Source organism: Vombatus ursinus, unplaced genomic scaffold, assembly GCF_900497805.2.
Source record: "Vombatus ursinus unplaced genomic scaffold, bare-nosed wombat genome assembly UNPS02014812.1, whole genome shotgun sequence".
Lineage (NCBI taxonomy): Eukaryota > Metazoa > Chordata > Mammalia > Diprotodontia > Vombatidae > Vombatus > Vombatus ursinus.
In genome coordinates, this window is record NW_020954590.1 from 104,037,123 (window position 1) to 104,060,611 (window position 23,489).

At 38.5% G+C, this 23,489-nt stretch overlaps 1 protein-coding gene across 1 annotated transcript in view; it reads right to left on the reverse strand.

Annotated features, from left to right (window-relative positions):
- Nucleotides 1-11,334, reverse strand: part of LOC114054061 (tumor protein D52) — a 135,426-nt gene extending 124,092 nt beyond the window's left edge. Inside the window, exon 1 of the mRNA XM_027877136.1 lies at nucleotides 11,227-11,334. Within this exon, the coding sequence (XP_027732937.1) occupies nucleotides 11,227-11,245 (19 nt within the window). The 5' untranslated portion in view covers nucleotides 11,246-11,334. The remainder of the gene's footprint in view (nucleotides 1-11,226) is intronic.
- Between the last annotated feature and the right edge of the window lie 12,155 nt (nucleotides 11,335-23,489).

Here is a 23,489-nt window from a genome sequence, read left to right on the forward strand (position 1 = left end):
AGTATGAGTGTCCACTGGCAGTAGCAAAACCACATAAAAAAACATTCCAAAATCCAGATGACAAGCAAAAAGACCTAAGCTAGTAAAGGTCCCTCACCTTTGCCATAGACGAAAGTGTTGAAACACCAAGTAAAAACTAGATCAAAATAGAGCCAACACACTTTTTAAAAATTCATTTCACATAAAGTGAACATGAACAATGAATATTTACAATGAACGTATTAAGTCAGTCGATTTTAAAAATTGCTGAGAGACTCAAATTTAGATGGTATGATGGTGCTTTCTAGAGGCAGTGACCCAGGAAAGACAGGCGACTGACTTTTGGGATGGGAAACTGTCAACTGTGCAGTGAAAGTAATTTCTCAAAGAACATGAGAAAGCATATTTGACAAATGCTATTACAACTTAAACACAGTGCCAGGTCAACTTCATAATTAAGATAAACCCTTGGAAGCATCAGATTCTCTCTTGAAATTCACAGGTTTACTTTGGGGAAAAAGAATGCATCACATTTGTCCACATCATCTGGCATCCACTGTTAAAAAAGACTCTGCACAGAAAGAGTCCTAATTAAAGACAATGCTGTATGTAGATATAGTGACCTACTCATATGTTTAAGTATCTATTGTTGGCATATAAACACTCACAAAGATTAGGCATTAAAATTTTTAGGTAAAAAATACAGACCACATTCTAGTTTATGTGTATTCTTTCTGACAGAGTTTTCCTTGTTCCAGGGGTTGGCTGTTACTCTAAATCACACTACTCTGGTTTGGAAAGTAACATCAGACAGCCAGGTCTAATAATGTTTAACTTACTGCTATTTCTCCTCTAAAAGGAATGTATGTTGTGCCACAGTAGTTGAAAAATAGTTATTGTGGCCCAGCAATACCTAAGTGATTTGGAATTTGAAAGGACATACTCATCTACACATCTAATAGCTAGGTCTTCCAAATAATAAGAGAGTTTACAATAGTTTATTTTAACCATTGTAGAAGAAAAATATTTCTAAATTGTATTACACATTTTCCTACTTTCTTAAGCAGACTATGTAGAATTTAACCATTTCTTCATTATGATAATCAATTACTGTGCTATAAAATAGTAACACCCTCCTTTGAAGTTATCAATTTCCCCTGCTGTTAAGAGCTTGAAAGGGTAGGGTTGAGAACGGATATTCGTGAATAAAGAATGCCAACTTCTCTATTTACCTCTATTCTCACTATTCAGAGGCCTTTGGGGGTTATTTCCTGGTTCTTACCAATGTTTCAGATATGTGGGGTTGCAAGATAGGTGAGAAGCCACTGGGTCTACAATTCCTTTAATGGATCCCAACACTGTTTCTCAAATCTGGTGATAAATGATACACTCTCACATACATACTTACATACTATATTTAAATACATGTAAATAGATTTGTCAGTTTCTGGCAAGAAAGTGAAAAAATTGTAAGTAAATGATTCCTGATAAAAATATTATCTGTCAGTTTTGCTCATATTAAGTTATTTTTCAGGGTTGTCTGGTACATCTTTCTTACACAAACTTAGAGAAAGCTCTACTCATTAAACAGGTATATAAAAATGGACACCTATCTCTGGAACATCTGTCCTTCTCATTGCCAAATTATATCCTCCTATTTCTGAAAGGAACTTTCCATTTAAACCAAATAGTTGCATATTATGCCAGGAATTTTTCCAATTACTTGTATGTAACCTTATGACTTTAGTTGTTTACAGAGATCAAAGAATCAGAGGCTTTAAAACTGTAAGAGACTTCAAAAGCTACCTATCCCAAATCTTATATTTTACAACAATTGATGAAACTGAGGTCCAGAGAAACCATGTAAATAATTCAAGGTCACAGTTTGTAAGTCACTAAATCAGAATTCTACCCAAATTTCTGACCCCAACTCTAGTATTCTTTACTTTGTACCCTAACACTTTCCTAAAGCCTAGACCTAGAAAGAACTGAACAAACAATAAGAAGGATATAACCCTTTAGAACTGGGTTATAAATGGTCACAAAGAGCTACCAGCTTTTAAAAATACTCACTACTGTAATTTAAATTTTTTTAATGTAATGCGCTATTGATTCTTATCTTAGACAACTGTTTTGGGGAGTTGGGGAAAACAATCAAATTACTTCTATGTAATGTGTTAACTGGTAATAAGAAGGTCTGCCTTCATCAGAATTTTTCTCAAATTTTATTAAAATCAAATTTGATCATAGCTCTAGAAATGGAAGGGCCCTAAGAGGCCCTCTAGTTCCACTCTTTCATTTTACAGTTAAGGAAAACTGAGGTCCAGGAAAATTATGTGGACTGTCAAGGTCCCAGATAGTAAGCATTAAAGGTGGGATTTGAATCCAAGGCCTTTGACTCCAGGTCCCATATTCTTTCCACTATAGATACATATATACATACATACATACGTACGTGTGTGTGTGTATGTGTGTGTGTGTGTGCACATGTGTGTATTAGCTGACCTTGTGGTATTATGGTAAAACTTTAAGGCAATTTCAGTGCTCTGTGGAAGTTTAAAATACAAATCAGATGAGAATTCAGGGACTAACTTTCATAACTTTAGGTAGCTTTCTTTCATTTCTCTAATCTTCCCCTTCAATTACTTCTGTAATCACTACCAAGTGTTTTTAAACCCAATTTACTTTATTCACCATCTAGGCAAATAAAATGGATAAAGTTTATGAATTTTAAAATGAGCTTGTTACATTTTTTTATTGAGAACTTAATAGAATCAAACCAACAATTCACTGTATTCAAAGAGTTATGAAGAAAGCAGATGACACTGTTCAGATTTTGAACAACGTATGGCCAATTAAGAGGACAAGTGCAAAAATGTCATTATTTTCATTTCGGCCCTGTCACTATACCTTACCTGTGTGACTCTGAGCAACCCCTTAGTCTCTCTGGGCCTTAATTTCTTCATCTGTAAAACAAGTGAACTGAACCAGACAACTTCTAACCAATAATTATTTATTAATGATCTTAGAAAAAACATGGATAGACTTGCACAAAATAATGAAGAGCAAAATGAATAGAACCAAGAGAAAGTTGTATACAGTACCAGCAATATTGTTTTTTAAGAACAACTTTGAGCTAATAAGTCATTTTGACTATTATAAATAAACCCAAATTAACTACAAGGGACATATGAAGGAAGACACTTCTCTGCATCCAGAGAAAGAATTGATAAATAGAAGTATATATAAAATGGTTTCACATGTACATACATATTTGCGTCTAATGGTAGCCATCTGGAGGGGGGGAGAGAAAAAATGGAAAAAAAAATGAAATGTACATGACAACTTTATTATATATTTAAAAGGAATAGCAAGTTGTACATAACAGATTAGAAGTTTCATGTGCAATATTTTTTATTATACTATGTTATACAAATGCTTATTTTATTTCATAAATTAAAATTTAAACAAATAAAATTTTAAAAAACTACTATGTATACCAAGCTAGGTGTTAGGGATACACATACACAAAATGAGACAATCCATAATTTCTAGAAGCTTAAATCCCAACAAGGAAGACAACAAAGACACATAAGAATGATAACCAGCATAAATATAAACAGAATAAATACAAATATATACCAAGTAGCTAAATTCAAGGTATCCAGGAGAGAAGGCCACTAGGAGATGGGGAAGGAGGGAAATCAGGAAATGCAGATGATGGTGCCTGAGCTGCTTCTTAAGGAAGAGAACTCCTAGAGGCAGAGATAAGATTGAGTGTGTTCTAAGCATGTGGAAAGGCACAAAGATGAAAACTGGAGATAGTGTCATGTATATTGAAAAGGAAAAAAAGCCAGTTTGGCTGGATTACAAAGTTCAGGAGGAGGTTTACATACAGTGAACCTGGAAGCATAAGTTGAGGCCAGTTGTAAAGAGCTTTAAAAATCAAGGAAAAGAGTTTATATTTTATCCTAGAGGCAACAGAAAGTCAGTGGAGGTAAATGAGTAAGGTCAGACCTGCACTTAAGGAAAATTACTTAGGCAGCAGGATAGACTGGAATAGAGTGATTTGAGGCAAGGAGACTTTTATAATACTCTAGGCAAGAAGTGATGAAGGCCTGAAATATGGTGGTATCTGAGTGAGAGTTCTAGTGTAGTTAGAAAGAGCATGGTCTGGCAACTGATTGGAGATGTGGGGGTGAGGGAGACTGAGTCAAGGATGATGCCACCGTTACAAACGTAGTTAATGGAAAGAACAGTGATGCCTTTGACAAAAACAGGAGAGTGTAAAATAGGGAAGGGCTTGAGGGGCAAAGATAATGAGTTCAGTTTTGGACATGTTGAGCTTAAAACATCTTTGGAATGGATTGAAGTTGGATATATCTGTGAGTCATCTACATAGAGATGATAGTAAAACTCATGTGAACTTCATGAGGTTAGCAAGAGAAAATGCTGAGCAGCAGTTCTTAACCTGGGATCTTTGAACTTAAAAAAATTAATAACCTACATTTTAATATAATCGATTTCCTTTGTAATGTTATGTATTGTATTTTTATGCATTTAAACTGCCCTGAGAAGGATTCCATATGCTTCAGATTGTCAGAGGGGTCCATGACACAAAAAAGGTTGAGAACTCTTTGGTTAGAGGAAGAAAACGGACTAGGTCAGAACTCTGGGTAACATCCACACTTAAGGGGCATGATACAGATGATGAGGCAGCAAAGGAGTAGTCAGATAAGGAAAAGAACCAGGAGCTAGCAGCATCACAGAATTCAGAGAAGAGAAAATATGTATGAAGAGAGTGTGGACAACTGTGTCAAATGAGACAGATATGTCAAGAAAGATGAAGACTGGGAAAGGCCATCATATTTGGCAATAAAAGACCACTGGTTACTGAAAAGAGTAACTTATGTTGAATGATGAACTCAGAAGCCAAATTACAAAGGGTTGAGTGAGTAATAAGAGAGGATATGGAAACAGAAAGTATAGACAGCTTTCTCAAAGAATTTGGCTAAGAAAGGGGAAAAGAAGATAGAAGATGACAGCTTGAGAAGATAGTAGGATCTAGTGAAGATGAGGGAGCATGATAAGACTGATGGAAGGATAAGCATATTTAAAGTCAGTAAGAAAGAAACCAGTTGATAAGGAGAGGCTGAAAAAATGGGACAAACAGGATAACTGAGGATACAATATGCTGGAGAAAACAAGAGGTGATGAGATCAAGTATTCATACTGGAGAACTGGCCTTGGCAAGGAAAGGGACGACTCTTTTTTTTTTGCCCCCAGAGTCTGGGGGGAAAGGAAAATAGCTTGAGAGATGCTGTCAAGGGGTTTAACAATGAAGACAGGGTTGATGTTCAATGGCCTCAATTTTCTGAGTAATGTAAGAGGCAAAGTCAAAGAGAAAGAAAGAAAAGGAAATGTGGGGAAGAGGCAGCTTGAAAAGGTAATAGGTATAGAACAGCTTCTGTGGGGAGACAGAATTAGGGGAGAATAAAGTATTAGGGGGAATAAATGGACTGCCTTGCTGTAGTAAGAACCCAACTAAAGTTGAATAACATGGAATTTGTAATGTATTCTGTCAGTACAATGGTAAGCAGAAGTGAGAGAGAATGGTTGGAATAAGTATAGGAAGTGAATGCTAAATATTGATGATATAACAAAAATATTTTTTAAAATGTGAATTCCAATCTAAGATATTAGCACTACATCATAAGCTAGTACTAATATTCCAATGTTACTGGAAATAAGTCATTTGACTGGGTCACAGAAAAATTTGGGAGAAGATAACTTTTTTTGGAGAGTTTTAATTGCACACATATATGTCCACAATAATGTCCAAGTCCAATCAGATATTTTTAAAGTCTAAAACTTGGATTCTTACAAGAAGAGGTGAGGAGGGAGTGTATTTTGCAGGTTTAGCAGACAACCTGGACAAAAGTATAGAAAAAAGAGATGGAAATACTGAGGAACAATAGAAAATGGATTATTTTGACTAGACCAATGAGTACGTGACAGAGAATAATATGTCAATGGTCCAGAGTCTTCCAAAGGCTTTGGTCTCACAGAGACCTGTCCAATACCTGCGTTAGTTTCTCTCTTCGGGTCCTTGATTCCACTTTGAGTTAATTCAGGAAAAGTTCCAAAAATTCTGTTAGCTTGAGTCAGGTCAATGGTATGTATTAACTGCTAACTATGAGCCAAGAACTGTGCACTGAGAATACAAAAAAAAAAAAATGAAAAGATAGTCCCTGCCCTCAGGGAACTTATTGTCTAAAGGAAGAGATTCCATGTAAACTGAGTACATAGAAGAGACGTACAAAGTAGTCAGATGACAATCACAGAGGGGCAGCTGGGGGGGAATGGAGTCAGTGGAATTTGACCTGAGCTTTCCTAAAAATCAGGGAAACCAAAAGGCCAAAGTGAGGAGCCAGAGCACTCCAGCCATGAAGGACAGCCAGGACAACGGCTTGGAATTGGGAAAAGGAATGTCTTGTTCAAGGAATTGCAAGTAGGACAGTGTTGCTGAAATGTAGAGTGCATGGAAGAGAACTAAATGTGAAGAGACTGGAAAGGTGGGAAAGGACTAGGTTATGAAGAGCTTTAAATAAAAAAGGATTTTGTGGGGGGAAAAGGATTTAAGTGAAAAAGGATATTTGATAATAGAGGTAATAGGGAATCATCACTGAGACAGATGTGTGTGTGTGTCAGACCTACTCACCCTCCATATTTGAGAGGAGGACAGACTAGTATGGAGAGAGACTTAAGAGGGGAAACCAATCAGAAGGCTACTGCAATAGCAGTCATTAGGTGAGGAGATAAGTAGTAGACAAGAAGCAGTCAGACAAGTTGAAGAACCAGGAGATAGCAGTGTCACAAAACTCAAATAAGAGAAAGCGGGTCTAAGAGAGTGGTCCACAGTGTCATGCAATAGATATGTCAAGAAAGATGAAAACTGAGAAAGGTCACCTGATTTAGCAATAAGGGGCCATCAGTAACTGAAAAGAGCAATTTCTGTTGAATGATAGATAAGGTGAGAAGCTAAATTACGATGAAGGCATGTACTACAGTGATGGCTGTGTAAGTGCAAAGGACATGCACAAAAGATGTAGTGAAGGAAAAAATGACAAGATTTGCATATGTGGGCTGAGTAAGAATCAGGGGTCAAAGATAACACTGGGGTTACAAGCCTGGGTGACTGAGAGGATGATGGTGCCCTTGACAATAAATACAGCAGCTGGGAAGAAGGGAGGGCTTTGGGGGAAAGATAACAGTGTCTGTTTTGGGTATGTTGAATTTGAGATGCCTATGGGATATCCAGTTTCAGAACAAACCCAATACACTGGCCGAGGGCAGGGAAGGGATGCCACGGGGCTTAGGAAAGATCAGGTTTGGGACACATCCTGTGGGAAATGAGATAATAAATTGATCAGCAAAGAAGAACAGAGAGTTTGGCTTGCAGCAGTGAGGGCCCAGTTGACATTAGAAAACAAATTTGCAGAGGATCCAGTTGGCGTGGTATCATGGTTTCCTCCAGTTCCAGTAAGCTTGAGGCCACTGGACCTCTCCTGACCACAATATTATTTTGACTCGTCTCTCTACTCAGATATAAAAACAAAAAAATTTACAAGAATAAAAACATAGATCAAATATTTAATGATCTGTCCACAGGGGCCTTTTCAATGTTCTCCTCTGGTCATAACAGAACTGTTACAACAAAATACTAAATATCTGTCCCGTCCTATAAAGGGAGGAAGGAATTTCCCCCCTACTATTTATGCTCTAGTTAGCACTTTCCAATTAGGAACTATACAATACTCCAAAACTCTGATATGCATCATATAATTTAAAGCTTTTAAGTCTCAATATTTACTAAGCACTTACTCTATGGGAATTTGGAAGTGGGAGCCAGGAGAATCTAGAGATGGAACATAGTCCTAATTTTAAGGTACATCAGGAGTCAGGACACTTGTAGAAAATGAATATAAAAGCATATGCAGGAGTGCACAAGAGCTCAGGTCTAGAAACCTCATGTTCACCCTTTCCCCTTTTAAACCCAAGGTCAAGGGCACTCATCCACTGTCATTTGACAAGACACCTTTGCTGGTGACACACTATCTTCCTCCTCCTTCTCCATCTTATGTCTCAGGCCATCCCAGCCCTCCTAGGTAACAACTGATTTGATATGGTCATTTTACTAATGATATAACAGAAAAAGGTTATAGGAGCTTTCCAGTTCCTTAACCACACATTAATTACAAGAAAGGCCTGCTAGAGACAACTACTACTTGGTCTATTGTATTACAGTTATCCCTTCAACATCTGGGGGGGTAGAGGCTTGGTGCCCCCTCAATCTGGAAAGTCTAAGTAAAATTTTTTGGCCCTCCCTTTGTACCAGAGAAGAAGTCTGAATTATTATGGTATTATAAGATAAAATATTTTTATGTTATATAATGCAATACACATATTTTATGCATTTCTGAGTTTCTAAACTTCTTCTATTTCGTCTCCTGGCCTTCATGTGTCATCTGTGGCTTCCCCAAAACTCCCAAAATATTCCCATTTAATTTCTTATGCCAACCTGAGATATATGGAAACTGACATGGGGAAAGTTGCAATGTGGAAGGGATAACTGTACTGCAGTGAAATCTCTCTAGAATCAATTTTTAAAATCCTCTCATACATGCTAGAATGTGGATTTTCATGATGTTATTTTCTATTACTCCAAAGAGTTCTTCCTCATAAAAGGATGCTGACCATTTGCTATGGGATTTCTTTGAGCTGGAAAGAAGTTACTCCAGGTCTAAAATAGCCATTTATGAATTGTTAACCTACTTTGACTATATTCAAATACTAAAGTCTAAGGTAGAAAAAGCTAGATTGTACAGTACAGTGCTAGAACTGGCATCAGAAAAACCCAAGTTCAAATGTTACCTCAGACACTTAGCTGTGTGACCCTGGGCAAGTGACTTGGCCTGTCTGTCTCAGTTTCCTCAACTGTAAAATAAGCATAATAGCACCTACCCCCCAGGGTCATTGTAAAGATCAAATAAATCACATTTGTAAGGTGCTTCAAAAACTTAAATGCACTATATAAATACTAGTTTATTACTGTTATTATTGTTATCAAACACTTAAGTGCCTAGTATACATCAGGTTCTGTCCTAAGTGCAAGGTAAACAAAGACAGGCAGTCCGTGCCCCACAACAGAATATAATCTCTTATTAGGGGGAAACAAAACATTTGCTGATGAGTAAACACAAGAAAAACACACAATAATAGGTGATAGAGCAACTATAAGGAGTAATTAGCTAAGACCACTTGAAGAAAGGGTTCTAGAGATAAACTTTGAAGGGAGCTAGAGGTTCTGAGAGAAGGAATTAAGGAGGGAGAGCATGCTGGGCATGAAATGTACAGCCAGTACAAAGGCCTGGAGGTGGAAGATGTAATGTTGTACACCAGGAACATTAAATAGGTCAGTTTAGATGAATTGTAGCATGGATTTGAGGGAGTAATGTGTCAGTTTGGACAGGTTGGAGACAAAATGTGAAAGGCTTAAATGTGAAACAAACAAGTTTATTCTAAAAAAAAAAAAATGGGCAGCCACTTCTTGAAGCTTCTTGAGCAGAGGAAAGACATAATCAGATTTGTACTTTAAGAACACCAATTTAGCTATGTGGAGGATGGACTGGACAGAGAAAAGACTGGATACAGGAAGACCAATTAGAAAGTTATTCCCATAATCCAGTGGACAGATAATGAGAGCTTGGCCTAAGGTGCTTGGGATCTGAGTAGAGAGAAGGGGATGGATGTGAGAGTACTTGGGGAGGTAGGATGTGGAAAAAATGTGCAACTGAATGTATATGGAAGGCCAGAAAAACAGTAGTGACCTGGACATAAATAGGGAAGTTAGGAGGAGGGATGGGTTTAGGAGAAAAAATAATGAATTCTAGTATTCCGGATTTGTCATATACAAGTAGCAAGTACTGGAATTTAAGTACAGACATACCATTTTTTTCCATGTAGTTTATTCTATTTATTCAAATGTCCTGTAAGTTAAAAGCAAGTACCCCTAAAACAGAATTTCATACAGTAAACGCCTGCTAAAACAACATCAACTTACATGGTGAGAACGGTCCTGTTCCTGCTAGACACTCTACACATCAAGACCTCTGATCAGATTTAATGATACGAGCAAAGTGAAGGCTTCTCATTTACAATGTGTGAAAAGCAGATCTACAATTACCTGAGCTAAAATCACTACATGAACCCACAGAACAAGCAGATTTCAAGGACCATGTACGGGGCACTATACATGTTAGATTTAACATCTGAAAACAACAGTAAGGTTAACATGTTTTAAAACAAGGATTTTAATGGGAACTGAACCACGGATTTCATTTATTATTATAAACAGCAACTCGTTTTTAAGAGTAGGTGATTTAAAAGCTATGATAAATTAGCCAATGTTTTCCAGTGTAAGGTTAGCACATTGCAGACAGAGTACGGGCCCCTTCCCTTTCCAGTGCTTCCCTACCCCATCTAAAAAGCACCCATCCCATTCCCCAAAGCCTTCAGTTTGAGACCTGAAATGCTAGAAATGCATGCACTTCAAACAAACTCCACCGAAGATAGGAAGAGCCTTCTCAACTCAGTTACTACAGATTACCAGAAAGCTAAAGTTAACCCATTCTCCGCCAGCTTTAGAACAATCACAACTAGCCGGCCCAGCCCGGGGTCCGTCAGGTGCAGAGGCTGTATGGTGGAGGCCCTGCCCTCCAGGGCAGCGGGAAGCAAACTCTCCAAGGGGAGAGAAGGAACACAGGAACACAGGAACACAGGAACACACACACACACACACACACGCCTTGCTGGAAATCACCCCCCTACCAGGCTCCCCGAATCCGCACGGACCCAACACAATCCCTCCCTCTGCTCCCGCTCCCTGGGGGATCACAACTTCTGGCGCTGGCACCTGCGTCGGCACCTGCTCCCAAGCCGCACCTGCCCCTCCTTCAGGACCCGAACCCGGAAAGCCAAGGAGGGTGCCCCAGCCCAGCTCTCCTCCAGCCCAGGGGCGGCCGAAGCCGTGCGCCAGGCGCAGGAGAAGCAGCAGGAGCAGCACAGCCAGCGGGCTGGGCTCACCCCTCTCTCACTGCCCACCGAGCCACCCGTCCCCTCCGGCCCCGGGAGCCGAGCGGGGCAGCAGCCATGGCAAGGGCCGGAGGGCAGCCTGAGCCTGCTCACCTGGCTCCCCGCTGTCCATGTTCGCTCGCAGCTCCCTGTTTCCTGGGGCAGCCAGCGCCGGAGTGGCCGCGGGAATGGCTGGACTCGCACTGCAGCCGCCTGGGCTGGAGCTGGGGCTGGGGCCGCCGAGAGTGCTCCCTCAGCCGCCGCCGCCTCCGGAAGGTCCCCACCCACTCCTTCTCCAGAGGCCCGCACCTCCTGGAGAGCGCCTTCTCGGGGCGTCACCCAACCACCTGACCCGGCAGACCTGGGCACTGCGCTGCGCTCCGCCCCGCAGAGTCAGCCGCGGCGGCAGCAGCGAGCTCGCAGCCGCCCGGGAGGGGCTGGGCCCTGGGGCGGGGAGGGATGCGGACTGGAGAGAGAGTTATCTTCTGGAAGGAGGGGGAGGCATGGGATGGAAGGGGGAGAAGTGACAGCAGCTGCTGGGGGGAGGGGAGCAGAAGCGAACCATAAAGGCGGAAACCACGGGATGCTCCTGGGGGAGGGGAGAAGGGCGACGTGTGCATGCTATTTATCAAGTTACTTTTTTTTTTTTAAGCCATGGATTTCTCCTTGATGTTTGTGAAGCCGCCTTCTGGTCTCACTGGCACCTGCTCAGTGGCTCATGGCTGGTGTAAAAATAATAATAGCATTTGTAGAGAGCTTTATGGTTTGCAAAGCACGCACACACACACACACACACACACATACATACACACACACATATATTTACCTCATTTGATCCTAAGAACAACCCAGCTAGGTAGTTGCTATTATTATTCCCATTTTGTAGAAAGAAAATGGGCTTAGAAAGGTTAATGACTTTCCCAAGTTCATATAGCTAATAAGTAACTGAGGCAGGATTTTAACTCGAGTCTTCCTTATTCCAGGTACAACACTTGGTTACAACAGGAAGGTTATTTTGAAGGTTTATTTTGAAATGGCTTTGCATTATTATTTTATTATCATCCTCTTCCTCCTCTTCCTCATCATCATCAATAGCCTGACCAAAGCAGAGATAGGGACAGGAACTGGAACTGTGATTTTATCACACAGTAAGCACCTAAAAATGCTTATTGATTCATTGATTTTTACAAATGCACTGTTATGGTCAACATCTGCCTATGTATGGTTAATGTCAAAGGGTTACAAAGTTTAAAATGTACTCTGTTATTTGCATTTAAAAATGCATAGGAAAATGTTATTTCTACAGTGATTATACACTAATATAGTAACTAGTTAACATGTTAACTAGTTAATACACTAAGTAACTAGTATAAGTTGAAAGTAAAATATAAGCATCTTTCATTAAGACACTTGGAAAAAAATCAGCCCAATTTTTTGATAGCTAAATATAGATTTTTAGGTGATAAATGTGGAAGATATCCATTTGGGAATGGTTTAACTGAGAAGAGCCAGAATTAAGGGTAATTATTTTGTGGCTGAAAGTAATCTAACGCATGTAATTAACTAAAGAATTAATCATGGAGATCTTTTGGAATTTACAATTTTAAAAAAATGCCCAGAAAGCAAAAAGCTGAAAACAAAGTAGATACACATACTTTAGAGAATGGTTAAACAAATTCATGTGGTACATGAAGAAAATGGACTATTACTACACTCTAAAAAGGAATAAAAAGAATCTAGGGGGGCATTGGAAAACTTATATGAGCTGATACAAAGTGAAATAAACAGAACCAGAAAAACAATATGGACAATAACAGCAAAATAGAATCCTGTGTAATTATGATAACCAAGGACTGCAAATAAGAGATAAGAAAATACACCTACCTCCCTTCTTTGAAGAAGAAAAGGACTATGATGATTGAACATAGCATATACTGTTGGACTTGATTAATTTATTGGTTTGTTTTGCTGAACCCATTTTTTCTTTATTATTTGTCAGGTGGGGTGCCTATTGAGGGAGTGAAGGGGAAGGATATGTTGGGAAATGGATATAAAAACAAAAGGTACAATTGAACAATGTTAACTGCCTCCAAATTCCCCAACTATGGCTGTTATCTTTGTTATTTATCATTTTGCATTTTCAGAGTAGTTTATAATAATTAGTCCACCCTATGCCATTCTCATCTCCCTAAATCTTTAAATTCTATATTTTTATTTATTTGGTTAAATATTTCCCAATTACATGTAAAATTAACATTCTTTTTTTAAGTTTTGATTTCCAAATTCTCTTCCTCCCATCCAGCTCTCTACTACCCACTGAGAAAGTGAGCAATATGACATCAATTACACATTAAAAAAAGTCATGTAAAACATATTTCCATATTAACCATTCAACTCCTTAAATCTTGATAATGATCTCTTTTACAGCTACATTAGAGATTCATCCAGTAAGTCTTGCCTAATAACTATAAATATAATGTACCTGTAGTCCTCATCCTTCTTAGTCCTTATTTTTCCTGATCTCTCTACAACCATTGGTGCTATCAAATACTGTCTTCTCCTTGATACTCTCTCTTTTCTACATTTTCATGACACTGCTGTCTTCTGTTTTTTCTCCTACCTATCTGAATGCTCCCAAATCTCCTTTGCTGGATCTTCATCCAAATCACACACACACTTAGGTGAACCCCAAGGCTCTGTCCGCTGTCCTCCACCCTCTATGTTATCTCTCTGGATGATCTCATCAACTCCCATGGATTCAACTATCATCTCTATGCAGATAATTCTCAGACCTGTTCATCTAGCCCTAACCTCTCTCCTGATCTCAAATCTCTCATCTCCTATTGCCTGCTGGACATCTCAAACTGGATGTCCTTGGGTTGTCCTAAACTCAATGTGTCCAAAACAGAGCTCATTAGCTATCTCACTACCTTCTTCTAAACTTCCCTCTTGCCCCACTGAGAGCATCATTATCCTCTAAATTAACTAAGTTCATAAACTAGGTGTCATCCTCAACTCCTCACTTGCACTCACCCCATATATGTTGCCCATTTCTGTCAATTCTAATTTCAAGATATCCTGTTTATGTCTGTCTTGTGCCTGGACTATTACAATAGCCTTCTGGTTGGTCTCCTTGTCTCAAATGTCTCCACACCCCAATCTACCCTCTACTTAGCTGCCAAAGTGATCCTCCTAAAACAGGTCTGATCATGTCACTCCCCTACATAATCAATAAACTCCAATGGCTCCCTACTTCCCCCAAGATCAAACATTAGAATCCTGCATTTGGTTTTTAAAGTTGTTCTCAACTTGGGCCCTTCCTAATCTTTCTAGCCTTCTTATGCTTGACTCTCATCTACATATTCTATGATTCAGGACATTGGCCTTCATGTTCTTCAAATATGACATTTCATCTCTTGACTCTGGGCTTTTTATTGGTTATCTATATCACTGAAATGCTCTTCTTCCTTGTCTCTGCCTCCTACTTCCCTTGGTTTCCTTTAAGATTCAGCTATAATCTTACCTTCTACAAGAAGCCTTTCCTGATCTGGGGCAAACCACTCCCTACCCTCCTTCCCAACTCCCAGTGCCTTTTCTCTGAGATTACTTCCAGTTTTGCCCCATATACATCTTGCATGTACGTAGTTGATCGTACATTTCTCATCCATTAGAATGTGAGAACAGAGATTTTTTTTGCTTTTTTTTGTATCCCCAGAACTTAGCACAGTGCCTGGCATATAGTAAATGCTTAATTAGTACTTGTTGAGTTGACTTTTTGACTATATCAAACCCATAACCTAAGATTCCCAGTCAAGTAGTTCTCAAGGTCCTGTTTTCCAGAGATGTGTCACATAAACTATACTCAATAGATTTTCCTCAGTAAATACTTCTTGAAAATATTTGGCCACCCCCTCATTCAGGATACTCTACTCACTGAGTTTTCCTGACACTACTCTTTCCTCATTTTGCTACTTGCCTGACCACCCTTTCTTGTCTCCTCAATAGATCATCATTCATTTCTTACCCCCTATGGCTTAATGTCACCCAATATCTATCCTGGGCTCTCTTTTATTGTCCTTCTACACTCCACATACTCTCAGTCATCTTATCAGCTCCTGGGGGATCTATTATGATTTCCTCTATGCAGATGATTTCCAGATCTATATGTCTGTCTCTAGTATCTCTCCTGAATTCCAGTTCCACGTTACAAATTACCTTTTAGCAACCAACTAAAAGTTTGCCTTTCAGAGAGTACATTTACATAATGTCACCATGCTCTAAAATCTTTTTGGCATGTTCCAGTACAAATGGATGGGTTCATGAAATGCCTAGACTCAGCAATTATTATTAGCTTAATCATTTTAGTGATATAGATAGAACACTATGTTCACACAGAGAAAAACACCCTGCATCTAACATGTTAGCTTGGAAGTTTTCTGTTTATCCTTTCCTTTCATTTGCTACATTTTGAGAGCCAATAAATAGAATATTTACAATATAACTACAAGTCATATGATGTTACGTGTTCTAAAATAAATAAGGTTTTATATTTTAACACACAGAGGGATCTTGGAAGAGTTGCTAATATTTGGACAACATGCCTGAATGCACTTAGCTGACCCATCATTTAAGAAACGCCTTGCTGGGATAGACTCTTAACATGAATTTATTTATCTTGTAATTACATAGTGCTGACTGGAGTTATATCTTGGCTCTTTGGAAGCTTCTTCTTTTTTTCTTTTTCCTAAATTTCCTTCCATAACCAGACCCTTATAAGAAAGGACCTCTTGATGACATGAAATACACAAAGTTATTTAATACATTGGAAATATAATTTAATACTTTGGATATTTATAGCACTAAGGCCTCATCTGCTTTCCCTTAAATTTTTATTTGCTAGCAGCCTGCAGAAATTGAATAAAATGAGATGAGAAACCCCTTAGACTGGCCAAAAATAACAATCATTGCAACATATTACAATTTTGCAAAAACAAAGCAAGAAACACCACAAAACAACTTACGAGCAAACAATATGGGAGTCCAAGAAATTAAAGACAGGTTAGAAAACCAAAAATTTAATTTTATTACTTGAGAAATTAAGCTTTTTTCTGCTTCTGTGTGCACCTGAGCTACTTTCTTACATTCTTTTAACAGGCCATATAGAATTGTGGGAAGGATGTGGTACTGTATTTGGAGTCAGTTGACCTGCCATTTACTAGCTATGTAACCTTGGGGAAGTCACTGAGCCCCTGAGCCCCAGGTCCTTCATCTATAAAAAGAAGGAATTAGAATAGGTGCTCTCTCAGGTCCCTTTCAACTCTAAATCCTCAGATCTACTAGCACAAGAATGATAGAAAACAAAATAGTTGGTGTTCATTTCAATGCATCTATGGCCTAACTGGTGTAGATTAAAAGCTATTTATGGTTTCTTCTCCTGGGAGATTTTGCTACCCAGGCCTGAGAGCGAATTTGAATTTTTCTTTGTTTCATGGGTTGTCATGGCCAGAGAATGCATCACCAGTGGCCAACCAAATGAGCGTCTCCACACTTAACTAAGCCAGTCCTAAAACAGACAACAATCTGTTGCTAGGGGTCATATTAAATGCCTCTCTAGCTTGGTAGAACCTGCAAGAACTTGTGTCCCCACAAGCACAGCCTTGCAGAATGTGGCACCAATACTTCGGTACCATGATGAGCATAGGAGAAGGACTTTTGTCAATAAATACTTGTTATATCAAACTGAATTGAAGAAGATTTAAAAAAAAGTGGACAAGTATTGAGAGACAAGTATTTCAAATATATAAGAGTGATCTAGGTTAGACATATAATTTCCTGACAAGAAGATACAGATTTGATTTTGTCTGTTAATAAAAACCATAGGCCATTTAATTTCCCTGTCTTTTTGTCCATTTCCAATTCTGTGTTTACCACAACACCGCAGGTTTGTCAAGAAGTCAGAAGAACTTTCCCATAGGCTACAACAGGGGTTCTTAACATTTTTTGTTACCACCTTACTCTTATCAGTCCAGTGAATCCTATGAACTCCTTCTCATAATAACATTTTTAAATGTATAAAATAAAATACATAAACTTACAAAGAAAATCAATTATTATTAATATATGTTATCAGAATTAAAATAAAAAACAAACAAAAATTGAATTAATGGACCCTCAGTTAAGAAACTTAGTCTAATTGACACACTCTTGGTGAAACTACGAACTGGTCTAGCCATTCTGGAAAGAAAATTGGAACTACTCCACAAGTATTTATACCCTTACTAAACTGAGTGTGACCCAGTAGTACCACTCACTACTAGGCCTATAGGGATCAAAGAAAGGACCCATATGTACAAAAATATTTATGGCAGTTTTTTGTTGTTATTGTTGTTTGCAGTGTCACCGAATAGGAAACTGAGAGGGGTTCCTATCAATTAGGTAATAGCTGTACAAGTTATTGTATATTAATATGATAAAATAATAATTTATAGAATAAAATAGAATAAAACTGTGATATAAGAACCATGAAAGGGATGGTTTCAGAAAAACCTGGGAAGATGTATGAACTGATGCATAGTGAAGTGAGCAGAACCAAGGGATTATTTTACATAATAGCAATTTGGTAAAGACAAAACAACATGCAAGATGTAGAGGATGAAGACCAACCACAATTCCAGAGGACTCATGATAAAATGTGCCACTCATTTCCAGCCAGAGAGGTGATGTAAGTGCAGATTGAAAATATATTTTTTTAATGAATGTTGAAAACTATCTTTATATATAATTGGAAAAAACAAAATATTAAGTGCAAAAAAAATAGAATTAAACAGATTGAAGATTAAAAAAAAAAAGGAAAGCTATATTTTTAACATAGCCAATACAGGAATTTGTTTTGCCTGATTATACATGTTGATAACAGGGTTTTTGTTTTTCTTTCTTTCTCAATGGAGGGGCAGGACAGGGAGGAAGCAGGAAGCAGATTTCATTGACCGAAAAATGAAAATTTAATGGGCAGCTAGGTGGCGCTGTGGATAGAGCGACAGCCCTGGAATCAGGAGGACCTGAGTTCAAATCCAGCCTTGGACACATGATATTCACTAGCTGTGTTACTCTAGGCAAGTCACTTGACCCCGATTGCCTCACGAAAAGAAAAATGAAATTTTAATTAAAAATACAAAATACATGTATGACATATATATATGCATATAAAAATCAATTTAGAGATTTGTGCTAGGAAAAATCAAGCCCTGTTTCCTATCTTTTTTTCTCTTTTCCCCTTAACTCTCTTTTTCCTGGGTGGGTGTCAGAGAGGGTAGAGTGCTGAACTTAGAGTCAGAAAGACTTGAATTTGATCCTTGCTTCAGACAGTCAGCCAACATTTATTAAACACCTACCATATGCCCAACACTGTGCTAAGTGGTGGGGATGCAAAGAAAGGCAAAAGAAAATATGAAAAGAAGTCAGTCAAAAAATTCATAGTCTAATGGGATAGACAACATGAAAACAGCTATGTACAAAAAAGGTATATACAGGATAAATTGGGAGTAATCTCAGAGCAAAGGCACTAAGATTAATAGGATGCTTGCTACCTTTATGACCCTGGGCAAGTCACTTAACCTCTGTCGGCCTCAGTTATAAAATGAAGATAATAATAGCACCTACCTCCCAAGATTGTTTGGAGGATCAATTAGATTATCTATATTAAGTGCTTTAGGATGGGGCTAGGAACTAGATCTATGATTTCATTGGTATAGAGAACTCTTAGAAGAGGAACTTCCTTCTACCAATGCAGGTGAGCCCCATCTCTGCCACTTAACTGTCTCAGAGAATTGCTTAGAGTACTGAGAAGGTAAGTGACTGCCTGGGATCATGCAGTCAGTGTTCCTGTTTCTGAAACGTGGCAGGGAAAAGAGGAAAGCTTCTAAGTCTAGGGAGCATTATGCTTGATTGGGGAGTACGGAGAGAATAATAACCATATTCCTAAAGCTTCTGTTTTTTATGGTTTTTTTTTCCTTGTTAAAGAAACCTAACAATTGAATGGGTGACTGAATTTTTAGCTTTTTTTTAAAGTTTATGTAACGTGTTTCTAATTCCTCTAAAAAGTCTTGAGAAAATAGATCAGCAGGGCACAAGAAGGGTGAGAAATTGTGTGTGGATCCATGACTGCATTGGCATTACTATGAAAGTGAGATGAGAGGTGCCATCTGTAGAATTCACCAGCACTCACATGATGGTGCTGAGGTTTTGCCCCCACTCACATAATCCTATATGTCCTGGGTCCAATTGTAATAACAGGTAGCCCACCAAATCCTTGTCTATTGTGTTTAATAATGGCAGCAGGCTGAGATGGGAGGTTTTCATCCCTTAGGAGAAATAGGAGACATATCCCTCTTCAGTACAGCCTGAGGTATATGGGAAGGAATGAATGCTGATCCCATATGTAAGAGCCTTTCAGCAGAGAGACTTAATTTTTGTCATTTCCGCTACACCTAACTGAGATAAGTCCTTGACACAAACACGAAAAACTAGAATGTGCCATTCTAGTACAAGTGATGAGCCTCTCTATTCATTAAATGTAGGTGCAGAGTTCTCTTTCATCAACTCATCCTCCACTCCATAGGGACATTATTCAGGTAGAGTTTACCCCATTGCACATTGCTATATGAAGGGATCCCACTCCCCTCACACTGTGTCTCCTTAAAGCTGCACAATTATGAAATATTGTCATTGGTTTTATTTTCCCTTCCCATTTCTGAAGGAGAAATGGAGCCTGCCTGTGGACAATAAGAATGGAAATAAAGTATTTTCATTGAAGTTACTATTATTGTTATTCTACATTTTGCACACTTCTTAGTGCTTACTAGGTTGTTTTTCATTTTGAATTATTAGCATGAGCCAAAATAGGGCTTTTGAAGAGTCAAAGAATTTTGAAAACCTGGAAACTTCCTTCTATCTTAATGCATATTGCAAAGTAAAATGTTATGAGATTGGGGAAATATAGTACTGTTTCATTGTTAGTTACACAGTGTAATAAAAATGCATGTCTGACTGCGAACTTAATGACAAAGCAATAAAATATTTTTCCCAGTCATATGCCTTCAGCACTTCTGTATTAAATCATCATGATGCTCTCAGTGTTTCCTCTATTTCCCAAAGGTAGCATCACTCAAAAAAATATGGCATAAACCCAGTTCTCTATTAAACCCTGAAAGCAAAAGAGAGAAAAGCTATCTCTTAACCTTTTCGAACATTCTCTCCTAGAGCCCAGGATAAGATCTAGGGGAAGAATCTCTTACTTAAGAAATAAACAAAAAAGTAAAAGTAAAAAAACTAATAAACTGTTGCTCTCTACACTTCCTTCTCCTCTGCACTCATATGGACTTCTCTCATTCTCCAATGCAGGTTACCTTCCCTTACTCCCTCTCCCCTGCCCCAGGCAGTTTTAAATTGTAAACTCCTAGAGAGCAGAGACTATCTTTCTCTTTCATATGTGTATCCCCAGTGCTTAGCATGGTACCTGGCAAGGTAGCTTGTATAGAATGGTAGCCATCTCTAGGGCAGGGGCCGGGCAAGGGGGGCGGGGCAGGGAGAGAGAAAAAAGGAAAAAAGAAAAAGAAAAAAAAAAAGAAAGTTACATGATACCTTTATTATATATTTAAAAGGAATAGCAAGTTGTACATAATAGTTTTGCAGTGTGATGTGCAATCATCTTTTTTAAAAATTATACTATGTTATGGAAATGGTTGTTTTATTCCATAAATTAAAAATAAAAAAATTTAAAAATAATAATAATAAATGTTTATTGATTGATTGCTCTTCTCACCTGCTCCACCCCCTTCATTTATTTAGTTCCTTTTTCTTCCCAAGGAAAATGCCAATAAAACAAAGGGCAGGTATGGAATATTCTGGCAAAGGTCTCCTCCCCTCCTGTCTCCCTCCAACCTTCAGGAGACCAATAAAACTTCAGAAATAAGAAGCCCTAGAGTTACTTGGACTCTGACTCTTCAGTCAAAGAGTTAGAAAGCTGGGCAGATTATACATATAAAATATATTCTATCCCTGTTAACCCTTCCTTTCAAAACCTCAGTTCGATGCTCCGTGAATAAAGTGAATTTGTCTCCTTTCCCCAGTCCCCATGTTTAAGCTTAGAGCTTTGGGGATCCAGCGGGCCATGGTGAGGATGCTCAGCTCTTCATCCCAATCCCCTTTAGCCTCATTGCCCAAAGAAAGATGAATTGGACCCCAAACAACAACTGGGTCATAGAGGTGATGAGATCTACATAGATGGAGGGAGTGTCTACATACATGGAGTCATGGATCCACCAATGTACCAATTTCTTGTATATGTTTATAACATAAACAAAATAGATAATGCTATTGTAAACATGGTTTATTTCAAACTGGACTCTGATTTATGATGATGTATCATTATTTCTAAAACCAGAGTATGCATAGTGAACTCTTCAGTCATGATATAATTATCATCTTAGCTTATTTCTATGATCAGTGAACTCTTCTTTAGTTAATGATAACTCTGCCTAGCTTTAGCTCTCTATCACTATCGAGTCACATAAAATTTTACTTAGTCAGTAGCTAATATTAGTGAGTGCACAGGATTTATGGGAGAAGGGAATTGGAAGGATGTTTATTGCTTCAAAATGAAACAACATTAACTTACACTAACCTGCTGCTGATGGAGCTGTTAATTGGTCCAGTGATACGAAACACAATTTGGAATTATGCAGTGAAAGTCATTAAACTGTTCACACCCTTTGACCATATCATCTCACTACTAGATATATGGTCCAAGGTCCTTATGAAATGATCAAATAAATTACATAATAATAAAATATTCATAGAAGCATTTTTTCTGATAGAAAAAACAAACATAAACAAAGTGGCTATCCATCAGTTGGGAAAGAACTAGCTAAAATGTGGCATATGAACGTAAAAGAATATTATTATGCTGTTAGAAACAGCAAATATTAGGAATTCAGAGAAATATAGGAAATTTAATAATAATAATAGTAGCTAACATTTACATAGCACTATATGCTAGGAACTATGCTAACTGCTTTATAATTAATATCTCATCTGATCCTCGTAACACCCCTGCAAGGGAGGTACTATTATTATCCCTATTTTACAAATGAGGTAACCAATGCAAACAGAGGTTGACTTGCCCAGAATCACATAACTACTGAGTGTCTGAGGCCAGATTTAAATGCAGGTCTTCCTGACTCCTACCTACTGCATTACCCAGCTGCCCTGTCTTGTTTAAAGAGATGCAAGGTTTAGAAACAGAAGCAAAGGAACAATATATGCAATTACTACAATGATGCTAAGCAGTCAACAGATAAACATGTATTATTAAATGCTTACTATATACAAGAGCCTGTGCTAAGTATACAACTATAAATATCATAGAGTTCCTGCCCTCAGGATGTTTTTATTTTGCTACAATTAAACGAATAATGAACAATCTGTATCCCAGAGAACTAGAAGGGTGGGGAGAATATGACTATGGAATGTGGTTTACATAAGATCTCCCAATTGATTGGTTTTGCTTAATTTTTTTTTTAAACAAGAAAGCACTCAATTCAGGATAAGTTTAGGGAAAATAATCCATGAGTCTGCAGCAGCCAAAGAAGAGTCTGTTCCCTTGTAACTCTTTCCATGGATTCCTCTCTGCTGGACTCAGGTCTCACAAAGGAGTGATGGAACACCTCCCTCCCTTTACTCAGCCACTATGGCTCTCCAGTAACATTCGAGGATGTGGATATGGATTTCACTTTGAAGGAATAGGGGCACCTGCTGATGTATCAGGAATTAATGCTCGAGGACTGCAAGAAACTCTTCTTCCTGGGATTTACAGTTTCCAGATGGATCAATGAGCTGGAGGGAAGGGAAGCACTCTAGATGCCAGGGGGAGACCTCCCAACACACCCCTATATGAGCTACACTGCTGACTCATCTCCACAAGACTTTCTCTATAATGCCAAAGAAACCTTTTTACCACGGAGGATTGAGAAAAAGCCATTGGAGTTGTCAATTAGGAGATTATTGGCCACTTCAGAGAGCAATTTTGGTGGAATGTGAAGTCAGAAGCAACACTATGTGGTGGGTTAAGAAGAGAGTGAGAAGAGAGAAAGTAGAGGCATGCATCAAAACAGCTTATATAAGGAGTTTTGCCACAAAGGGCGGGTGAGATACACGACAATAGTTAGAGGAGATGGAAGGATCAGATGAGGGATTTGAGGATGAAGGAGACATGGACATGTGTGTAGACAGTGGGGAAGGAGACAGTAGACAGGGAGAGATTGAAGATGTGATAGAGTGGGGATTATAGAGGGGGGCAGTCTGTTGGAGGAGATGGGATG